At 36.4% G+C, this 23,361-nt stretch overlaps 1 protein-coding gene across 1 annotated transcript in view; it reads right to left on the bottom strand.

The window, feature by feature from the left end:
• LOC134751841 (calpain-B) overlaps positions 1–23,361 on the bottom strand; it is a 37,041-nt gene that overhangs the window by 6,295 nt on the left and 7,385 nt on the right. The window contains exons 3-15 of the mRNA XM_063687345.1: positions 13,470–13,646; positions 12,653–12,771; positions 12,222–12,290; positions 11,482–11,616; positions 7,607–7,775; positions 6,980–7,161; positions 6,173–6,286; positions 5,521–5,627; positions 4,317–4,426; positions 2,900–3,096; positions 1,699–1,806; positions 1,528–1,570; positions 581–710 (exon numbers count right to left, since the gene is read on the bottom strand). Coding sequence (XP_063543415.1) covers positions 581–710; positions 1,528–1,570; positions 1,699–1,806; positions 2,900–3,096; positions 4,317–4,426; positions 5,521–5,627; positions 6,173–6,286; positions 6,980–7,161; positions 7,607–7,775; positions 11,482–11,616; positions 12,222–12,290; positions 12,653–12,771; positions 13,470–13,646 — 1,660 coding nt within the window. The remainder of the gene's footprint in view (positions 1–580; positions 711–1,527; positions 1,571–1,698; positions 1,807–2,899; positions 3,097–4,316; positions 4,427–5,520; positions 5,628–6,172; positions 6,287–6,979; positions 7,162–7,606; positions 7,776–11,481; positions 11,617–12,221; positions 12,291–12,652; positions 12,772–13,469; positions 13,647–23,361) is intronic.

The following is a 23,361-nucleotide window of genomic DNA, read 5'->3' as shown; positions in this document are numbered from 1 at the left end:
TTTCTAGATAACAACATCTATATTTTCTTATATAAAATATTCTTAAAATAAAATACTTACATAACTTTGACCACGGAAACCAACTGAACGACAAGTAAGCGCGTTTAACTCGACACAATAAGCAAATAGTTAAAACAATGAAAGCTCAAAAATGGGCATTTTAAATAAAATCATTAATATAATCAAATAAAACCTTAGACAATAATTTCTTAAGCTATAAATGTATAAGCTTACTTGATATAAATAGTATAATGTAGTATATATATGTGTTAAGTTTAAATTTTAACACAATATTTGTAGTTGACACAGTCGTATATGCGCATTATTATTTCGTTAGGAACACTTTTTGGTTTGTTAGAAACTATTAGTCTCCATTTAGTTTCTTTAACTTCATATTAATTTGCGAGGTGGGAATCAAAGCATTTTAGGTTAGGTTCTAGCATGATATCACCTTTTTTTCTAAAATATTCAAATCCTTTAAGATCCATTTTCCGTAAAAACCAAATCCACACCCAGATCCTATACTCGTAATATCCAAAATTCCTTAAGTAAAGGGCTATCTCTATAATATAAGACATACCTTCTCTCATGGCGTAATCGAGGATCTCCTTAAGTTCCTGCCAGTCCACCTCTCCGTCGGACCCGGCGAGACGGTTGAAGAATTCTCGGATCGGGTCCGCTGGCTCCGGGCTGGGGGCTATTTCCTTCACCTGGTCAATTCATTGTGGTTTAGACGATTTTCACTGGCTTCGATAAAATATATGTCCGTTAAAATTTAAAGTAATGGATTTTATTTTCATGCCTATGTATTAACCTAATTATTTTGTCAGTAGCGAATTTTTAGTCATCTTATTTTCTAGATTGAGAAACAGTTGACATAAATGATACACAAACCGAGTCATAATTTTAAACTAACACGTGACTTAATCGCGTAAAAATAAAACTTACGTTTATTTATGGCCTGTCGTTTCGAACGTGACGTTACGTTCGTGGTCACAGGTCTGCATCCAACGAACCACGACCACCACCACGAACCACGAACGTAACGTCACGTTTGAAACGTCAGGCCATAAATAAACGTACGTTTTTTTACGCGATTAAGTCCCGTGGTAGTTTAAAATTATGAGTGAAAATCGTGTTAGTTTAAATCAATATACCATGTCACTTTGAAATAAGCTGCAAAACCGTTAGTTGTGATAAATATATTTCTCCTATTTTCTCGTATTTTCTCGGAAACGTTCGTATTTGTCATGCTATTTCAGTCAACCTCAGTACTTTTTGTACTGAGATTGACTGAAATAGCATGTCGCGTTTGTACGTTTCCGAGAAAATACGATGGAAAACATTTATGCACTACATCTGTAACCCTTTAAGAGATTGCGAGGAAAATGCAACTGCAGAGGACGCAGCTTCGATCCCAGCCCTAGAAACTGGTATCTTTTTCTTTCGTTATGAGTGTTATGACATCTATTTCAGTATGATATGGTAGAGGTTAGATGTACATGTATTATTTTATTTTAAACATACCCTGTCGTCAACGTCGCCCATGCCCACGTCTTCGTCGTTTTCACTGAAAAAAAAAACATGATGATTCGAAATATATAGGCGACTTTTAATGTATGAAACGCCACTATTTTATATGACTCGCAATAATAAACTTTATTAGAATTTATTAAGGTTCATTTTAAAAATACTCACGCCATGTTATTGCTCTTCTCAGAGAACGCTCGCACAAGGAACTCCCCCTCCTCATCTGGTTCGAAAGTGGACGGCACGATGACGTACGTACCGGGCGGCAGCTTGAATCTGAAACAAGGGATAATGAGATTTATTACTATCTGATAAGATTGAAAATTGTGGTTGTGAAAGTGGCTGCATTAAAGCTTGGATTTTACGCACGGGAGACTTTGAAGCAGGAACCGGTTCGGTATCCCCTTCGAGGGTTTTTGAAGGAATTTTTCGTAAGGATTTGCTACCTAAAACCCTTTAAAGCCAAATGCTTTTAAACGCTTTTTAATACGGGTAAGCAGTTCTCTTTTCGAATGTCTGATACTCGTTCCCAAGGATGGTATTCCACCTGCCCAGTTTTTTTGTCCAATGTGTATTAGCGTCTCACATTTTGCTTAGTGAGAAAATGAGACGCAATGCACATTGGACCAAAAATAAACCAACTTAAGCGCTATCCTCCTGAAGGGGTATCCCTTGTAACGCTTATGCCATTTTCATATTTCTATTCATAAAATAGGATTAATATTGCTTATTTATGTTTTAAGTGAAGGACTGTGGGTGTTTAGCGCGTTGACAGCACAGGTGTCATATTTTTTTGAATGAGGAAGGGGATACCGTTTCATTTGTAGGGGTAAGTCCGAAAGGGAACCCATTCCTAGAGGTGAGTAAAATGGACGGGTAATCAATTCAAAGGGAAAGCAAATCATTGGAGCTATTCGATAAACGACTAAGCGCCACTAGCACCATCCCACTCCCCCGGGGTTAACCGGTTGCCCTAAGCCATTTAAAGGCTTTTTTCTGGGAAGGGGTAGACGGGTCCCCGCTTTGAAGTAGTAATATGCCACTTTGATAATCTTCAACTAAATATTCTATGCGGCGCCTTTGATGACAGTTACCTATGAATTATTCACATTTATTTTTTGTGAAGTCTAACTATTTTTTTTCGACTCTAATCCACGTCGAATAGGCTGTTAAAAAACTTCAAGAAACGTTATTTCTCTACTCTACAGGATATTTTTAATGTACAAATACGATTAGTAAAAGCTTGTGATCTGCACATCGAAGCGTTATATTCAAAGAAGATGATGTCCAACGGTTTAGGCACGTGCCCATAATCGCAGGACTTAGATAATGATATACTTTACGCACTTGCATCAAAATGTGTTCTTACCTAGCGCTAACCTCTCTCAGGTTGATGAACGCCTGCGACCTTCCGACAGAGGCGTTGTATTTGAAGAAGTTGACGTCCAAGGGTTTAGGAACATGTCCATAGTCGGGCAGGCGGTACACGGCGAAGCCTATGGTCAGGCACTCGAGACCCTGGTGCCGTTGGGAGCGGCGGTTCTTTTGCATGAGAGCTACGATTATCTGAAAAGTTAAATAAATTAAGTTTCTCTCTAAAATAAAGTTCAATGTATAAAGCTTTTTGGTCCCAAAAATGTGAGAATTCTAGTTTTCGGAAATACCGCTAAGTGTTTTGGACAAAAGTTCGATAATTGCATTTTGCGTCCTTACTTTTCGGTGTGATAAATTTCCAATAAACGCAATACCTTTCTATATTTAACAAGTTATCGTCCCGCTCAATGAGAGAAGATATTCGATTTGTTTGTCCTCGAGACACGGCAGTACAGCAGAATTTCGTTGCAGTTTTCGCTACTCTGCTACGAAATGCAGGAACAATGTACCCCCACCAATACATATGTTTATGCTTATAGTTTGAGTTATACTTCTGTATGTAATTTTAGTTTTAAGTTTATTAGTAATACATATGTAACTCCAAAACTTTTTTCACCTTTAAACTTAGACAATATCTTTTTAGCTTGCTGTTGCCGTGTTCTTCGCGTTCCATACATCTTAGTTAGATCGGTTTTCTATTTATTTCTGATGTGATTTTGTGTATAATGGATATCTTTATAGGTTAAAAATCAAAATAATAATACATAAAGAGTTTTGTTTGTAATCATTCTTTAATCTTTTTGTGAAATAATCAATTTAAATTTTATTATTTATTACTATTACATTTAGTATAATTATAACTGTTTGAATTGTTTATGTATCTATTCGTATTCGTTTATTGCAGTCATGTACAACGCATTATGTCTAGGACTTATTACTATGGTCAAAGATAGATATAACTTTGTAATAGATGGATACAGTCTAAGGAAAAAACGTGCCTCGAAAATCACGAAAATTTGATTCTCGATCAGAGGGCGCCACTAGTTTTGGCCTACACTCGTATAGAGGGCGTTGACGGTTTCGTTTGTTATTTATAATTTTAACGCATATCAGTGAAAGAACATGGGTCAAAATCATAAAAATAATTAATGCAAATAAAAAAAATCATTTATCCATATTTAAATACATTTTATCGTATTTTTATAAATATTTATTTTTAGTTTTAAAGTGTGTCGACAGATGGCAGTGAATTTACTGGGGTTACAAAATTTACTATGACAGTACCGCTCTAGTATTAGTTACTCTATGCTATGGTACATGAACCCGGATAGTAGTTAATACGCACTACGATTAAATAAACTGCTATGAAAAATAAATCTATAACAAACTAGCATATTATTATGAATACTTACAGTACATTTGTTGTCATCATCATCTTCATCCACGTCTGTCAAAGTTACAGTATACTGGGGGTTGCGCCAGAACGATTCCAAGTAATTACGGCAACCACCAGCAGTGACACCTGTATCAAAGAGGATATAATAAGATAGAATGGTACTGTCATAGTAAATTTTGTAACCGCTGTAAATTCACTGCCATCTATCGACATACTTTAAAACTAAAAAAGAAGATTTATAAAAATACGTTAAAATGTATTTAAATATGGATACATGTTTTTTTTATTTGCATTAATTATTTTTATATGATTTTGACCCATGTTCTTTCAATTATATGTGTTAAAATTATAAATAACAAACGAAACCGTCAACGCCCTCTATACGAGAGTAGGCCAAAACTAGTGGCGCCCTCTGATCGAGAATCAAATTTTCGTGATTTTCGAGGCTCGTTTTTTCCTTAGACTGTATCCATCTATAACGGAGTTATATCTACCTTTGCCTGTATAAAAAGAAAAATATTTTATTAGTGCGCCTACTAAACTGGAGACGGAGGTGCGGACACCAGTGAACAAAAATTTGACAGTTCTGAACAACTGACAGGCCGGTATCGTCCGGCGGACTGATAGTCAGTGGGGCCCCTTAATAGGGTATTTGACTACTAGCAAAGATAGATATAACTCCGTAATAGATGTATACAGTCTAAGGGAAAAACGTGCCTCGAAAATCAAGAAAATTTGATTCTCGTTCAGAGGGCGCTACTAGTTTTGGCCTACACTCGTATAGAGGGCGTTGACGGTTTCGTTTGTTATTTAACAATTTTAACGCGTATCAGTGAAAGAACATGGGTCAAAATCATAAAAATAATTAATGCAAATAAAAAAAAATCATTTATCTATATTTAAATACATTCTATCGTATTTTTATAAATCTTCATTTTTAGTTTTAAAGTGTGTCGACAGATGGCAGTGAATTTACTGAGGTTACAAAATTTACTATGACAGTACCGCTCTAGTATAAGTTACTCTATGATAGTATATAGCATGTGACGTCACAATCAAATTACCTACTCTTTATAGTTTTATACGAGTTTTGAAATAGAAATTGTGTCTAAAAATAACTGCTGTCTACATTTCTCTATTAATCTTCTGGTGCTTTATTTCATGCATGGTGTAAAATGATTTATTTTACATACAGTCAGATACCCTATTTGACTGCTTACCTCGGACCCATTCCCCTTCAAACACGGACATCTCCCATTTCTTGGTGCAGCCTTCTGGGCACTCTTCGGGATCCAGAGAGTCAGGGTTCAAATTGCAGATCTCCACTCTGTAATCAATTAATTTATTAACATAATCAAACATACATAATGAATGGCATATAGTACATTATGATACAAGTGCGAAAAGTAGGAAATTCGCAACGAGTGGCGATAAATTAAAACAAGACCGAAGGGAGTGTTAAGAAAGACCCAACAGTAGACAGACATTGGTGTCAACAGTTTGACACCAATGTCTGTCTGTCTGTCTGTGGCATCGCGGCTCTCCAACGGATGGACAGATTTCGATGCCATTTTTTTACGTGAAAGCGAGTTTTCTTGCGGTAGTTCTTAGCTATGTTTGATAGAAATCGATCAAGCAGTTTGAAGAGTATCAGCTCTTTTCTAAAATGATGTAAGGCAATTTTGGCATAAAATGGATATAGCTAAGGGGTTTACCTCCTAAGGACCACCATACAGTTTCCCTATTTTTAATTTGAACCTTGTTGTATAGAAGATTAGGGTGACTTTCGTTTGTTTTAGAAAACAATGAAACAAAAGAAACGGTACTTAATTCAGTTTGTGTAAGGTTCAAATTAGATTGAAAAGTGTATACCTTGAGAAGTGGTCGCAAAAGTCCTTGAAAGACATCCAGAACTCGCCGTCATCGTCGAAAGTCAAACCCAACTCCTGCTTTTCAGATTCCGGGATGTAACGCCACTCCGGAGACCTTACGAAAAATGTAAATATAAATTAGGGTTATCATACATATATGCAAAGAGAATATAATATTATAGAGCGGTACAGTCATAGTAAATTTTGTAACTACAGTAAATTCACTGCCATCTATCGACACACTTTAAAACTAAAAATGAAGATTTATAAAAATACGATAAAATGTATTTAAATATGGATAAATGATTTTTTTTATTAGCATTAATTATTTTTATTATTTTGATCCATGTCGTTCTTTCACTGATATGCGTTAAAATGGTTAAATAACAAACGAAACCGTCAACGCCCTCTATACGAGAGTAGGCCAAAGGTAGTATTAGCGACATCTGTTCGAGAATCAAAATTTCGTGATTTTCGAGGCACGTTTTTTTCTTAGACTGTATCCATCTCTTACGGAATTATATCTATCTTTGATATATGTAAGGTCTCTTTTGTTTCCCATAATGTTTTAAGTCATAACGTATTGTTTGTCCGCATTTTCGTTAGTCATAATTTGTTTTTTTCTCAGAAACGCGTAAATTTTCAGCGAGCGAAGCGTTTCCATTTCAGCTTAAGCTAAAATTCTTTCGTATGTCTGACTGTTTGCTTCTACAGGTCGCGTTTCTTAACCAATTCTGGTGAAATTTACTAAGCATGTTCGAGAATTACATGGATTTTTCTGTCAAATTTTATTTTAAATTTTACATACTTGTCGCTCCAGGGTCCGTTCCATTCAGCCTCGTTGCCCCAGGGGTTCCTCATGCGGAGCAGGGGGATCTTGCCCTGGCGGCCCGGGGTCTCTATATCGACATATTTGACCCGGGTGATGGAGTAGGCGTGGCCGCGGATCAGACCCTGGGGTGTCTCGGCTTCCAGGATGTGGGGGTCCGGCTGTGGATGTAAGAAAAACATTTGAAAAACTGTTACTTAAAACTTAGGTATGGATAAAATAAATAAATAAAATAAAATAAAAATATATTTATTTACCAACAAAAAAAACCATGAATTGCAAGAACAATAAATAAAAAACCGGACAAGTGCGAGTGGACTTGCCCACCGAGGGTTCCGTAATTTTTAGTATTTGTTGTTGTAGCGGCAACAGAAATACATCATCTGTGAAAATTTAAACTGTCTAATAGCTATCACGGATACAGCCTGATGGTGACAGACAGACAGGCGGACAGTTGAGTCTTAGTAATAGAGTCCCGTTTTTACCCGTCGGGTACGGAACCTTAAACATCAGGTAGAATTTACTAAATATGTGTGCAATAAAATGGATGAGACTCGGCGAGACCGCTGATTTTGTATATGTAGGCATATGACACAAAACTCTTACCTCAATACTGCACCCCATAAGCGAGTTTCTCTCATAAGCCTTCAAAAGGATGGTGTAGAAGTTAGGGGGGAGTTCCGTCATCTCGTACATTTCTGTCACGCCGCCGGTGAAGTCTTCCATAGCTTCGCACGTTGAGCCGCCTTTTAGGGCTTCGTAAGAGCCGTGTAGCCTGTAAAATTTTTTTGTTGAAAAACAAAAGTCAACTAAAAGTCTCTTCGTGTATAGTCCGTAGTAAATAGTACAAAATTATTTAGGGCGCCATTTCCTACGCAACTGTCACATTTTTGACATGGCAACAATTTAGTATGGATTTTTTTTTGTAAAATTTTATTTAATTTCTACTATTTTATGTCGCACTATAGTATACTTCGTTGTTTGGTATTAGAAAAAAGATAAACGATCTTGACGTATCTTTTTGTTGAAAAACACTTGATAAATAAGTCACAGCAAATATGTAACAATTATATAGCATGGATATTTATTTACATACTTTTGGTTTCATAAGTAACAGTTACTATTTTTTTAAAGCGTTTTTCAATAAAAAGACATGTCAAGATTATTTACGACTTTTCTCAAGGGCCTGACACTCTTTGATAGAGAAAGATAGTCTTATTTTCTTGACAATTAATTGTTTACCATATATGAATTGCTTAAGGTGGTTCGATTTTCATACAAAATTCAATCTGCTTTAATTAAGGCACTACACACTATTACTACACAAATATTTGCTCATTTATCTACTTTCGAATATTCGTTTGCGCTAAATTAATAGAAAAATTTTGTTTCATACAGAAATCATACATAAATCAACGTAATTTTTTCATCAATTTTACGTATGTGTGTCACAAATGTCGTGTACAAATACGTTGCGTGCGGCGTTGCCACTCTATGACGTTGGCGACGTTGCCTGGCCGACCTGGCAGGATTTGCAGTGCCGTCATGTTTAGTGCATTTTTTGTTGACAGTGTTTGACAGTGTTGACACTGACACATAGGGTCATGTTTATTTTGACTTCAATTCGTTTGTATAAATTGAAAATGTTAGCAACGTCTAAATCAAGTTACAAAAATCATCGGTGTTCTGGTCCGCGAAAATCCAGGAAAATTCACTCAAATGAAGCGGAATTCATGATGGTGAAGTTTCGTAAGGTACAGTTTCACTCCTTTATTGTAAATTGTAATTTTCTCGTGCCGATCTTTTTAGAAAATAATTCTCACTTCTTCCGTAATGGTAGGATAATAAGCAGTGAACAATACCCATATAATGTAATTATTACTGTTTTGGTTGCCGAATAGTCAATGTGTCACTAACTCTAGGTTTTTTCAGGTATTGTGTAAAATAAAGAGGCAATCTTGGAAATTGAATGTTTTCCTTCATTAGCCAGAAAAAATCAGGACATCCTCACAGCAATAAAGTAAAATGAAACATTTCCTAGGGTTGAAAATTATGGAATTTTGTATATGAATGAAAAACACAATTATTACTAGGTAAGTAAATGATAACTTTATTAGAATCCATATTGTTGCATCATCTTTCTTCCTATAACATTAGAGATTTTGTGCTACATGATATTATTTTTCTTTCAGGTACAGGGACAACTACGGATAACAAATATGAAAAAATGTTATTTCATTTGTTGTGTGAATCCATCTACACCAACAAGACATCCACTGCTGGACATAGGCCTCCCCAGGGATCTCCACAACGACTGGTCTTGCAAGACCGGCCAAAATATCGAGAAATAAATAATATAAATAAACATGATAAATATCCCGTTTTCTATAATAGTTATAATTAGAAGGCCATGCAATGTTGTTACTCACTGTACCTACTTGAATCAAAAAAATAAAATAAAAAAAGTTTTAATTTTATTTTACAATTACTACTTTATTATTAGTACATTACGATACAAGTGCGAAAAGTAGGAAATTGGCAACGAGTGGCGATAAATTGAAACACGACCGAAGGAAGTGTTTTAATCGACACGAGTTGCGAATTACCTTTTCGCACGTGTATTGTACAACGTTTTACAGTACATAATTATGGCCCTTTACATTTTCGACATATGCACGTATTGTACTAATTACCGCACTAGGGCGGTAACGTATATGTAGCACCATATGTACTAAAAAGTATTTTACAGTACATATGGTGCAACTTTCTCGCCAAGAAAACATAAGTAAAAACTCAAAAATGCTCGTTTTCACAGAGATAAGACCTAGCTAGATCGAACCCCTTACAGCAAATTTCATCGAAATCGTTAGAGCCGTTTCCGATATCACTGAAATATATTTCGGTTATATCGGAATCGGACAAGAATTCGAACATCTTTAAATCAAAAATTAAGAAGTTGCTATTGGGTACAACGCATGACTAAATATATAAGATAGGTAAATATTGTATATAAATAAATATCCTTTATTGCACCAAAATCATACATTTTACATACATGTAAAACTACAAATAAATTCTTAAAGAATAACAACAACATATATACCTACAACTTACACTTTGATAATGTAATATAAAAGTATTAACCTTAGTAATATAAGTTAATCATTAAATTTAGATTAAGGTACTAACATTGAAAATGAGTGCACCATTTCGCCGTTAAACGCAAGTTTGGCGAAACTTGTATAAGTTTAAAATGTGTTATACTTTTTTGAAAATAAATTAAAAAAAAAAAAAAAGATTGAAAGGTATAAGAAACATAAGATAACACAAAAAGGACAAAAAAAGTACCCCTGACGTACCAGTCTCGAACCCGAATCCTCTTGCACGTATTTCCACGAACATACCGCAGCGCCATTGCAGCATACTTACATTGCATGAAATTGTCTACTACAAGCATCACGGAAACACTGTTTGCATGTGTGAGTAATAGTAGGAAATAGCATGACAGAAACACTCTGTCGACTTTAAAAGTGTTTTTTGCACTAATGAAGTATTCAATGTTTATTATAATAGTTCAATATTTATGTAAAGAGTGCGCTAAACATACTTTTAAGAAGATACCAAATACTATTCCACAAAAAAATTAAACCTGAAAATTTGCGAAAGTGACGCCATCTAGCGGGGTTTAAGCTTTGGGTAACCTAGTCGAACCACCTTAATACGCTTCAACATATTTGATGGCAAGGAATTAGACCGGCTCACTGAGTAGCTACGGACCTCCCTTATTGCGATTCCTATACGAGGAAAGAGAAAATAGTCCCATGCTTTGTCTTTTTCACCGACCGGGCATTTTTTCATGGTCGGGTTATGGCATCATAGCAAGGAGGCGATGGCGAAATACCGGAATTTATAAGAGTGAAAGAGAAAAAGGATTATGCTGCCATACATGAAACTGTCAATACATGAATGCTGTTTAACGAAATAGGGTGGTTGAGAGATAAATCTAGGTTTAGTAAGGCGGTCCTTAAAGAGAGACTAAAAACATACCTTTTAGAAAATTGAGCATTAGGAAAATTTATTTACTTATTAGGTATTTGTGCATGTTAGTTTTTATGTTATATATAAGGATTACTGTTTAAGCTGCTAATTATTTTGTTCAGGTGCATGATTTCATTTTCGTTATTGAGCGCTTCAATCGCCAACAAACTTACAGGTTACAGTTTGGCGATGCATAAATTTTGTTTGTAAGCATGTACCCTTTGTGTAAAAAAAAAAAGAATATGTATCTTACCCCTGATCGCTCGGTTTCATGTCTATAAGTACTTGTATATACTATGTCTATGATTTTTCTAATGCTAAAAAAACGAGGTATAGTGATACTTTAAACTCCAACGCGATCGGACAAGAAACGAAGAAATTAAAGATGGCGCCCACTATTTACATTGGGCGCCCGTATTGGTACAGTTATAACACTGACTCACTTGGCATAAGCTTTCTCCAGCAAGGCGCTCCAAAACTCATTGGTCTCGGAGGAGTGGAGGAACACCAGTTTGCCACGGTAGGTAGGTAGCCGGTCGTCAATGACTACGTCCACCCATCGCCCGTATTGCCAGAACCTGGGGAACAAATATAATGATTCAAGAGTGTCGTGCCTATTTTTGTAATGCCTATTTCTTTATTTGCATTTTGGAGTAGTTTTACTACTTTTAAATAAAAATACATATTAAATTAAATTATCATTAGTTCAGGCATACATACATACATACATATAATCACGCCTATTTCCCGGAGGGGTAGGCAGAGACCACGGATTTCCACTTGCTACGATCCAGACATACCTCTTTCGCTTCCTTCACTTTCATAACATTCCTCATACACGCTCGCCGGTTTAAGGTGCTCTTGATCTGGCCTTTCTTCAGGTTTTCCCCGATCTGATCAGAGAAAGTTCAGGCATAATACTCGTATAACCATATAATATATTACTAGTGACTCGATGAAGGCCTCGCGAACTGAATCGTCAAAAAACCTGATCACAAATTTTCACGAGAATCGGTTGAGAAATGCGACCCGCAGAGAACAATCGGACATATGAAAGCATTTTTGCTTAAGCTGAATAGGAGACTCGCTCCGTCGAAAATGCATGAGCATGTATGCGTTTTCACGTGACATACCCTTCAATGTGGAAATACAAACTTTTTCTTCGGGATATATAAAAACTAACCGAAAATGGAAGACACCGGCATACTCTTCGTCGAAGCTTTGGTCATCTGGTACAACTTGGAAGAACAATCTAAAAAAAAGCATTAAAATTGATTATTGCATATAATACAAGGGCTAGCAAAAGTTGAATTTAGGTCGAATACAGCAAGGGACTGAAGAGATCGAATGAAGCGTAACTATCGATGTTGTTTTCTTTTTGTGCATTCATTTGCCGATTTTCTGCCATAATGTTTTGAATTTTCTGATCATTTGGAAAAGCGTATAGAAGCAATTTGGTAAGAATATGTTTAAAGGTTCCCAAAAAAAAACGCAAGCTGAAAAACTAAATAAGTAGTCAAAAATTCTTCGGAATGTATACTTGTGATTTTTAAAGGGGGGGTAATCTTTCGAAATATGATGTTTTCGCGTTATACATTTTTATTAGTTCCTTACTTTCTGTGGAGCGTGAGGTTGGCAACAGCAGCTAGAAGCCAGCAGTCGCCCAACTCGCCTTGCTGGACGTCGAATCGGCTGTAGCCTTCCACGAACAGTTGAGGGTCGTCGCATATTTCCTGTAAGCATTACATTAAATTGTCATGGAAGAAATAGGGGAGCAATAGATCTTGAGCCAACGCTTAGAGATTTGAAGTGAGCAAAACATCGTGTCTCATTCATGAATACGAAAGAGACTGACATATAAATCACAGGACTTTTCTGTCTCTATATTTCGGCGGTCGATCGTAAGATCAGACAGATCGTGAAGTTTCTAGGCAAATCGTAAAACGTGATTTTTTTTGTCTCGGTCCCTGAGTCGACGGCGGGGCATACTCATAGATAAACATATGTGTTATGTACTCACACTAGGCCTAAGCCAGGTTATAGGACGGTCCAAGCGTTCCTTGTAGTACAAACTGCGATCTATAGCCGGGAACTCAGGGTCCTCAAACAACCTGCCTTCAGAAAGGCAGGAGCGGATCTCCTTGAAGTTTTGATACGTCGCTGGCCCGAAAGAAGATGGTATGTGTGTTATACTCATAGATAAACATATGTGTTATGTACCCACACTAGGCCTAAGCCAGGTTATAGGACGGTCCAAGCGTTCCTTGTAGTACAAACTGCGATCTATAGCCGGGAACTCAGGGTCCTCAAACAACCTGCCTTCAGAAAGGCAGCGGGAGCGGATCTCCTTGAAGTCTTGATACGTCGCTGGCCCGAAAGAAGATGGTATGTGTGTTATACTCATAGATAAACATATGTGTTATGTACTCACACTAGGCCTAAGCCAGGTTATAGGACGGTCCAAGCGTTCCTTGTAGTACAAACTGCGATCTATAGCCGGGAACTCAGGGTCCTCAAACAACCTGCCATCAGAAAGGCAACGGGAGCGGATCTCCTTGAAGTCTTGATACGTCGCTGGTCCGAAGGAAGATGGGCGGGTTTCACCGAGCTGTGAAATAAATAGGCATATTTCATAATGGTGAATGTTTTTATAAACAGGTTGAGGCATTTACACGGGAGTTAAGACCGGTTAGAAAAGAAACAAGGATATTTCACATATTTCTGGTGAATGTTTTTATAATGGACAGGTTGAGGCGCGAGACACGGGAAAGTGAACGTTACGTCAAATGAATGTCAAAAATACGTATTTGAAACTATCGTAACCAAGTAGATTACTCGTACCAAAGATTCATTGATTATTATATTCAATCTGTAAAGTGTAAGACAACATGGGACCATAGCAGAACCCCTAGTGCAGTGGTTCCTAACCTTTTTAGTACTGTGACCCCTTTGACTAACTAGGGAACTCGATTTTACCCCTCCTCCATAATCATTAATATTTTTTCTTATAGATAGGTACCCCCGTAAAATGCCAGTTTTACCCCCAGGTTAGGAACCGCTGCCCTAGTGTATATTTCATTCGATGGCGTGACGAGCGTTCGCTTTTGTGTGTCTATTTTCGTATGGGATTTTGAACAGCGCCAAGCGGGACGTTTTGGAAACTCAAAATCCCATACAAAATGACACGTCACGCTATCGAATGAAATTTAAACTAGGGGTACAGTACAGCGCAATCTGTTTCGGCTGTCAAACTAGTTTATTTGCCACCGACGTGGTATAAAATAAAGTGAAAAACATTGAAGTGATCGATCGGATAAAAAATTAAAAATAACTTCAGCCTATGTATTTATAAATAAGGTGGGTAAACACAAACATAATCATTTGTTACTACGTAATGAGATTGGATAATGTGTTATGTTATCGATTTATAGATTGTGATCCATTGTTTGAGTGTATTTATTATTTATATAATCAGGTTCGATCTGTGTAAGTGTAACGGAGTTAAACAAATGTTATCATTATTTAAAAATAGGCAAATTATGGCTAGACACAATTGAAACTTTTCTATTTTCAAGAAAAAAGGCGTTGTATATAATAATTTCCATGGTCGCTAGTTCTTCTTCAAAATTTCACGATACTCTGCTAATAATAATAATAACGATAGTAATAATACTAATAACCCCTTGGGTAGTATTTATTTAAGTGTGAGCAGTGAGCGGTATTGTTCTTTGGTGATTCGAAACATAATTCGGTACCTTTACCTTTTGAAGTCAATTTGTCGTCGTCAGCTAGTATAAATAAAGAAGTTTACAATTAAATTCAATTTTTTATTCCTTGCAAAGATTTTTTTTATATCAAACAAAATGATGAGACAGATTTGATGACTGACTTTAAACTGATTATTAAAAATACGCACCCAAAACAACCGCTCGCCCGTAGGCATTCGCATTTTACTTCCCTTATAAAAGGGTGGCATCCTCAAGTTATTATCCTGACTCGCATCCACCGAAGACCACTGTTTCTCCACAATCGTCTCTGGTCTATTAGTAAGAACAACTTTAGGCGACCCTAGAGTTGCCTTCTCAAAGACTATAGCTTTATTCCTCATTGCGTTGCTGTGTTCGACAACTGTTGATGTTTTTATGTTAATATTTTCTTCTATTCCCTTTTCATTAGGCTGAACAACTTTGGTCGCCCAGAAAGGTTTATAACTAGTCTCCTTTCGAACATTAGATTGTTGGTATGTAAAATCCGAAATTTTTACATTCTTTTCAAAAAGTCTAGAGAAAAAGCCATTGCTTTTTTCAGAAGGATCTTTGGGTTTTCTGCCAAATATTCTTCCGGATTTTGGCGATTTGATGGACACAGACTTTTTCCAAATACCAACTGCATTAGAAGCTGCAGCAGTGGCGTAGAAAGCCTTAAGTTGACCGACATCTTTCTTATCAAGCTTCACAAACTCTACTTCTTTGACAGAAGACTTCTTCACGTCAGTAACGTTATACATTTTAGAAACAACTGCTTTTGTTAATGTAGAGTAAAATCATTAGGCTAATTCGTTATTTTGGTCAAGGGCTGATGATTAACTCAAATGCATTAACGGTTCGGATGTACTTTAACTGATATCGGTTTCCGCTATTTATGTTTTTTTAATTATTTTCCGAAAAATAATTTAAAATCGTGCTTATAAGCGTAATAACACATATATAACATGTAAATCAATAATAACCCCGTCCTTGGCCGAGTAAATCACAAAATCGATATCCTTCGCATATTAATAGATTCTTCGTAATTCAAACTAATCAAAAAAGTTTCATAGACTAAAAAGGCACTAGACATTATCCTTTTTTAAATTTCACTTGGCACACTAAGGATCAAAATGCCATGTATTCCAGTTGGCTATTCAGTGGTAACTGAAGTTATTGACTGTCTCTAAAGTTGATAAGTCGACTATTAAATGTAGTGGTCGTATGTATATTGTATATTGTGTATGTGTGGCGGAAACCCATGGGGAAAATGATAAGGGCGGTCGCGTACCTAGAGGAAGCGCGGTTACACAATGTTTATTATTAAATTAACTGAAAATATTAATGTTTACAGGCTTGTGACATGACAAACAGCCGGTTTTATCAATTTTAGACTTGTCAATTTTAAAGGTTATGATCATATTCTCTAGCCGCTCAGAGGACTATAAAAGCATGCACATGGTGCAAAAGGACCTTTTTCTGATGGAAAGGTTCTTATGCACTTGAAGCACAAGGACCCTTCTCTGATGGTAAGCCACATATGACTTATGAACCTTAGATGATCAACAAATAAGCAGTTCAACACTGATTTAAACTTTCACGATTTTTGCTCATTATTATTCACAACAACGGGACTTATTTTACGCGATTAAGTCCCGTCGTCGTGAATAATAAAAAATAAGCAGTTCATTTTCAAGCGACAGGTTAATTCCACAGTTTAATATCTGTGCAAGGCAAATAGTTTCAGGAGAAACGCACAGTTGAGGACTGGTAACCATTTAGCGGTAGCATTTTTCTGTTACCGGTATTCCGGGTACATTCCATAATGTTGGCATCTGTTATTGTTTAAATAAGATCCATCGGGTTAAAATCGGGATAAGTAATGGAAAAGTTAGCATTTTATATTATAGCTTTCACTGGTCAATCCAACACCACAGGGGACGAAACATCCCTATTAAACATCGATGTTTAATTAACACCCGCGGCGCTAACAGAAGCTTTTAAGCAAATTCCATTGGAAGCTCTATGTTTTAAACTTTTTATTTAAACGGACCGTGGTAGAGTGAACGTGTTGAAAGGTACGTATTGCTTAAAAAAAATATAGCCGTACCCACTGTATTAAGGAAACTTTTAACATTAACGATTCCCAAAACGTCAAAAGTGATTTAAATGTCCGGTTTGGAGGTTGCGTTAACACTAATTAAATTTAACAAGCCGATTAATATTAAATAAGGTGACAAAAGTATAAATCCTTTGCTTAGCCAGACTTCTTATTGCTTTGTCCAGCTTTGACAGTAAAGAAAACAAAATATAATGTGTACAAAATAACGGTTTTTTCATATAAAAAATTTTTTTTTCCTTTTTTCAAAAATTTCCTTGGAAGGGGTCGACCTCGGCGGACTTTCTCTGATCAGATCGGGAAAATCCTGAAGAAAGGCCAGATCAAGAGCACCCTAAACCGGCGCGCGTGTATTAGGAATGTTATGAAAGTGAAGGAAGCGAAAGAGGTATGTCAGGATCGTAGCAAGTGGAAATCCGTGGTCACTGCCCACCCCTGCGGGAAATAGGCGTGATTACTGATTATGTATGTATATATCTTTCATGGTCATATAACTCATAAGGATGCATTCAGTGTCCGATAGTTTTATTTACATTGATAACTTATCAATCGCATAACTTTTCGTACAAAAATGATAACGTGTTTTAGTCATATTTAGAGTTTTCAAGGCTACACTGATAAACGTATTATAAGCAGTGATTATTAGTCATATGAGTGCGTACAAATTACAAACCCAAGTAGGTACAGTCCAAGTGTTATATGCCGACAGCGACACGGACAAAGTGACAAAAATATATATACACGACCTTATTGCCCATACATTAAGATTGTGTGTACATATTTTTGTCACTTTGTCTGTGTTATTGCCCATACATTAAGATTGTGTGTACATATTTTTGTCACTTTGTCTGTGCTGATAATTAATAGTTTGACTGTACCACGGTCGACGGCAATATATGTTTAAATTTCGCCTTATTACAAAAAAATAAGGTGCTAAATTATAAACATAACTTTGTACCCCGACTGTTCGTACTCCTACCTACCTCAAATAATGTGTGTAACACTGTATACACACATTATTTGAGGCCAATAGGTAATATTCATAATTTTGTCTTTAACAGTTGTAATAATTTGGCTAATATACCTTGTGAATTAAGAACCAGTTTCATTTAGTCGTTATCTTACAAATTATACTGATAAAAATGTATAACACTATTACGTTAACACTTCCACAGTTTAACAGTTTCACAGATTTTCAACGTTCTGTCTAAAAACGTTATTTTCTTAATTAAAATACTTATACATATTTTATTGGAACTTGAATTTGGTTCATAATTGTAAGTTGTGGACTAAAGTTTTTACGGTACGCGTTTATATTATAGTTACCTATAATTGTAAGGCCTTTTCATAATCGTCCGTTTACTACTCATGTTAATAGTGGAACCGTTATACATGTCTTCTGTTTAATAACAAGCTATGCCACTGCCACTATTGTCTTCTGGACAACCGGACATAATAACAACTAAAAACGGTTAATCAACTAATAAACGCACTAGAAAAACAGTTCACATTTTATTAAAGTTTTCCCAGAAATATCGGAAGCTGAGGTCATTTCCCTCACGTCTAGACTGCACTAATAGCATTGTCTAGACTAATTTTGGGGGAGGTTAAGGGACCAGGTGGTGTAGAAACTTCTGGTTACATAAATGAACACGCGCGGTATTTAAGCCTTTGACCGCCGAAGACGCATGCTGCTTATAGACTTTCATGCATTTTGATGAAGTTCACGTTGTCGCGCCGCCCACGAAATAAATGACACCTTAGAAGACGAAGTTACAGGGGTACCTTTTGAACGCCATGTGAATTATTTCTGTTGCCGCTATAACAACAAATATTAAAAAGTACGGAACCATCGGTGGGCGAGTCCGACTCGCACTTGGCCGGTTTTTTAATGCTAATTTCTTATTTAAATTTAAATTCTTTATTCAACGACCAACTAGGATCAATCAGTGTTAGTAATGCTTATGGGTAATCTTATACTACGGTTAGTAACAGCAAAATTAATTATATTATTAATATATTATTGTTGTATATTATTGACCTACCATTTGAATTAAATATTCGGAAATTAATGGACAGTAATAAACTTTTTTTTGTGTGGGCAGCGTCAGATGAAAAAAAAAACACTCCATATTACACATTCCCATAAGAAAAAGAAATAAGTCTATTGGACTTTGTTGTATATTACATGCGATCTCATTGTACAGTTTTGACAATAAATGAATCTTATCGTATCAGAAGTTAATAATTAAACATGTGCTAAATTGTCAACAAAGACATCAAAGATGCCGATCGGCACATATTAATGCCAGTAGAAAATGTTATTGTGTCAGTGCCAAGCGCGACTAACTGATATGTATCACTGTTACAACATACCAACGATACACTGCATGCGTTTCAACGAATATAACATCGTCAACACTGTTAACACAATTCGATAGTTGGATTGTCTGTTCGCGGGCGCTTTTCGCTACAAACGGGAAAAACAATACACTCCTTTTTTGGGCAGTCGTGTAAAAAACGTGTTAACGGCGCGTAGCTCGCGCTGACACTTGACAGTGAATGCAATGAATGACTATTCATAAATCTTGTTGTAAAGACAAAGACATAAGGTCCATAGGTTAGGTAGTACAACGTCAGAGTTGGGTCCTGAGTCCGGACAGCCACTGGCGAGGCTGCGGAAGAGTGCTCCAGTGTTCCTGTGGCCTCGCCTTATAGCCCTGAGGCGGTCAAGAGGGATTTTTAGTGGGTAAACCGTGGGTCCCATGAGCCTATACGGAAGTCCCTCATAACCATCCCTGGGTGGTATGCGAAAAGCATTTTCCCCTCAATAAAAAAAAAGGTAGTACAACGTGGCCAGGATAAACGCGTAAGATTTCAAGGGGATCCCATGCCCAATGACCTTCGATCTGAATCCGTTAGTTTTCTAATGTTTTTTTGTAGCTTATCACATTAACAGCAACGGATTTAAGCTATATAGAATCCCATAGTTATATCAAAACTCATTGTTTTCGACATATTTGACATCAAAGTTGAACAATTCAGGCTAAAAAAAGGCCAATCATTCATCAACGATTGTTAATTTAGAATGTAGTAGCATTGTAGTAGGTACTCGTTATTAAATTTCAAGAACCAACATTTGTTGCCAAATCCAAAATCGACTAAAGCGTTTGCAGTAAAGCAAATTAATGTTGGCAAGCGTAATCAAATGATTTTAGAATCGTTCGGTGTCGTAAAAGCGCCGGCTTGGACCATTTCAAACAGATTGACGTGATGTTGTTGGGTTTCATCGAAATTTCCACTTAAATATTTGGAAAACAGCTAATAGATATACACCTGGCACATGTGTCTAAAGAAAAATCTGTCAAAATGATTGACACATTGTTCACCAAAATCTGCTCAATAGTTTTGAGTCAAAACTTTTGACGATACAATGACATACGAGTAGACTGCTGTAATCTTAACTATCACAACCACCTACCTACCTACCTACTAACATTCCGTAGTCAGGTAAAGATATTTGTGCTGGCAAGTTTAATAGGAACAAAACATTTTAAGACGAAAAACTCTTATGTCCTGTAGATGTGACCATGACTTGAAAACATTTAAAAGTTAAGACAAAGCCAGAAAGCCACAACAATGACCATGTAAACTTGATTTACATTTACAATGGGTTAAGGAGACTAGAAATGTTAATTTAAGTGTCCGTTGGTAGAAATTTAGATTTGTGTCTATACAAGGTACATTGTTAAGTATAGGAATTTGGTAACAATAGATTTTTTTTGCACTTTTGCAGTCATATGTCAAGGCTTTGTTTTTGCTTGTGATTTTGTGTCGACTGTCAAATATAAATAATTAACAACAGAAACATTCAACCTTCTGTAAGTGGAGTATGTGTAATGGGTCCTCTACACGATGGCCCAGCGTAGGCCAGTCCAAGGGACGCAGCTCTGGGGTGGAATGAGATAGCAATATCACTTGCTCCCTCTAACGCATAAATGTGTCCCTTGGACTGGCCTACGCTAAGCCATCGTGTAGAGGAGCCATAATTGTGTATTGTGATTGTGTACACCTTGTCTTGTCTTTGTACTACAAACGCAAGACTTAGAAGCGACGTAAGAGCTTGTAGACGGTCGTACCTGATACTTCTGATAGACAATCTTCTCGGTTTTCAGTCTAATTGGTCTTTTACATATTTCAATAATTTTGTAAACTTCAGAATGCCGGGCAAATTCCTTACAATGTCTCTGTGCGGTGTACACTTTAACTTTAACAAGAATCTCACCTGAATACATTATAATCCCCCAATTGCTAGAAGTTGGCAGAGTGACAAAATCTATTTGGAAACCCACTAATGAGTGTCAGGTTTAAGAACTAAAGTCGTCGCCAATAGAACTTGCAAATAATGTAAACAAACCATTTCACCTTGATTACTTCGTAATCTCGCTCTTTAAAAGGACAACCATAACCTTATCAACAGTATATACTTAAATATTTTATTTATATACATTTTTAGTTAAATTAAACGTTAATTATTAATATTTTGGGGAAAATAACCTTCATAAAAATGTTAGGTTATGTGTCAAACGCTAACAAAATCTGTCATATTTGTTTAAATTATTTGCAAGTTCTATTGACGACAGCTTTAGTTAACGAGTGTATCGTGTAATTCGCGTGCTTCAAAGGACTCGAATATCGAAAAATAATAAGATTTTTTCTAACTAACTTGGCAACTAAACTAAATTAAAGGAAAAATTCACTGACTCGGGCGAGACGAACTCGTCACTGGGATCTTCGATATAACTGTTTAAGGGTCTCCGGCAAGCTCGGTTCTCCATACAAACGTAGTTCCGCTCTCATTTTAAAACGAGTAGCTAGTTTGCTCTGAAACTTTGTACTTCTATGTCTGAAATTAGTTTATGTAGCTTCAGACACCATAGTTAAAAAAATACAGCGCATTTACGTTTTTCATACAAAAAGTGTTTTTGCTTTATTTCGTTTGTTTTATAAACTGGAGCTATACAAACTAATTTCAGACCTAGATATACCTCATGTCATTGTATGTGCAGTTTCATTACAATCCAAAACGTAGTTTTAAAATGAAAACGGAACTCCGTTTATATGGGAAGGTACAATTCGGCCGAGCTTACCGGAGACTCCTCTTAAGAAATGTAATAAGCGTAGGTATGTGCATTGGGGTAACTTAGACAAATTTTGAAAATCAGTAAGATCTACTTAACTAGAAGCAACTCATACTTTAGCAACACTAACGCTATTGTAACGCTTATCAAGGCATCTTGCTTACTATTGATTCTCTAATTTATCCCAATTTCAAAGTGACCCCAATTCTAAAAGCACCTTAATTATTCTGTCTCGGTAGTCTTAATTCAGTTGTAGTGCGGCGGGCTTCAATATTTACCACATTTTTACATGACTGCCCAAAAAAACAATCCTGGAGTAAAATCACATTTCTAAACCCCTTTTTAGTGCAATAAATTCTTATAGAACTAGCAGGTAGACCAAAATATAAGTCAAAGCTACGCGTTGCATATAGCGTGTAGCGTTGCTAAGGTTGACTTCAAATTGATGCAATTGAGCGGAAGATGGGATTGAGGTCAGTTCAGTTAGGATTACTACTGGGGTTCTAGAATATTGTACACTAGTACGACGAGAAAAGACCGGTTACTGTGCTTAGCATTGATGTATATGTATAGGCTCGTGATGATGTTATGACGATGGTGATTTTTAGGGTTCCGTACCCAAAGGGTAAAAACGGGACCCTATTACTAAGACTCCGCCGTCCGTCTGTCACCAGGCTGTATCTCATGAACCGTGATAGCTAGACAGTTGAAATTTTCACAGATGATGTATTTCTGTTGCCGCTATAACAACAAATACTAAAAAGTACGGAACCCTCGGTGCGCGAGTCCGACTCGCACTTGGCCGGTTTTTTCATCCTTGTAATATTTATCTATACCACTTTTGTAATGTCTTACCCCCGAGAACTTATGCCAATCAAGTACTTAATTGAGAGCGCTCTTAAATCAATATTAGATTAACTTAGTAGAGAATATGAATAGAATACCTACCGATTTTATAGAGATATAGTTATGATTATAAAATTAGTGGTCAAACTTCAATAATTTGTCACAACACTCCCGCACACGAAATCGACGCGTTGAAAGTCCAAATGTAACTGGCATAGAGACAATCAAAATCGAAGCGTTGAAAGTACAAATGTAACTGGCATAGAGACAATCAAAATTGAAGCGTTGAAAGTCCAAATGTAACTAGCATAGAGACAATCAAAATCGACGCGTTGAAAGTCCAAATGTAACTGGCATAGAGACAATCAAAATCGAAGCGTTGAAAGTCAAAATGTACCTGGCATATAGAAGTTGTCAACACAGTACATACTTGTCTTACATGAATGATTGTGAATATTATGATCAATTGAA

The sequence above is a fragment of the Cydia strobilella genome, chromosome 23 (genome assembly GCF_947568885.1).
Source record: "Cydia strobilella chromosome 23, ilCydStro3.1, whole genome shotgun sequence".
NCBI lineage: Eukaryota > Metazoa > Arthropoda > Insecta > Lepidoptera > Tortricidae > Cydia > Cydia strobilella.
This window is presented reverse-complemented; position numbering and strand designations above follow the sequence as displayed.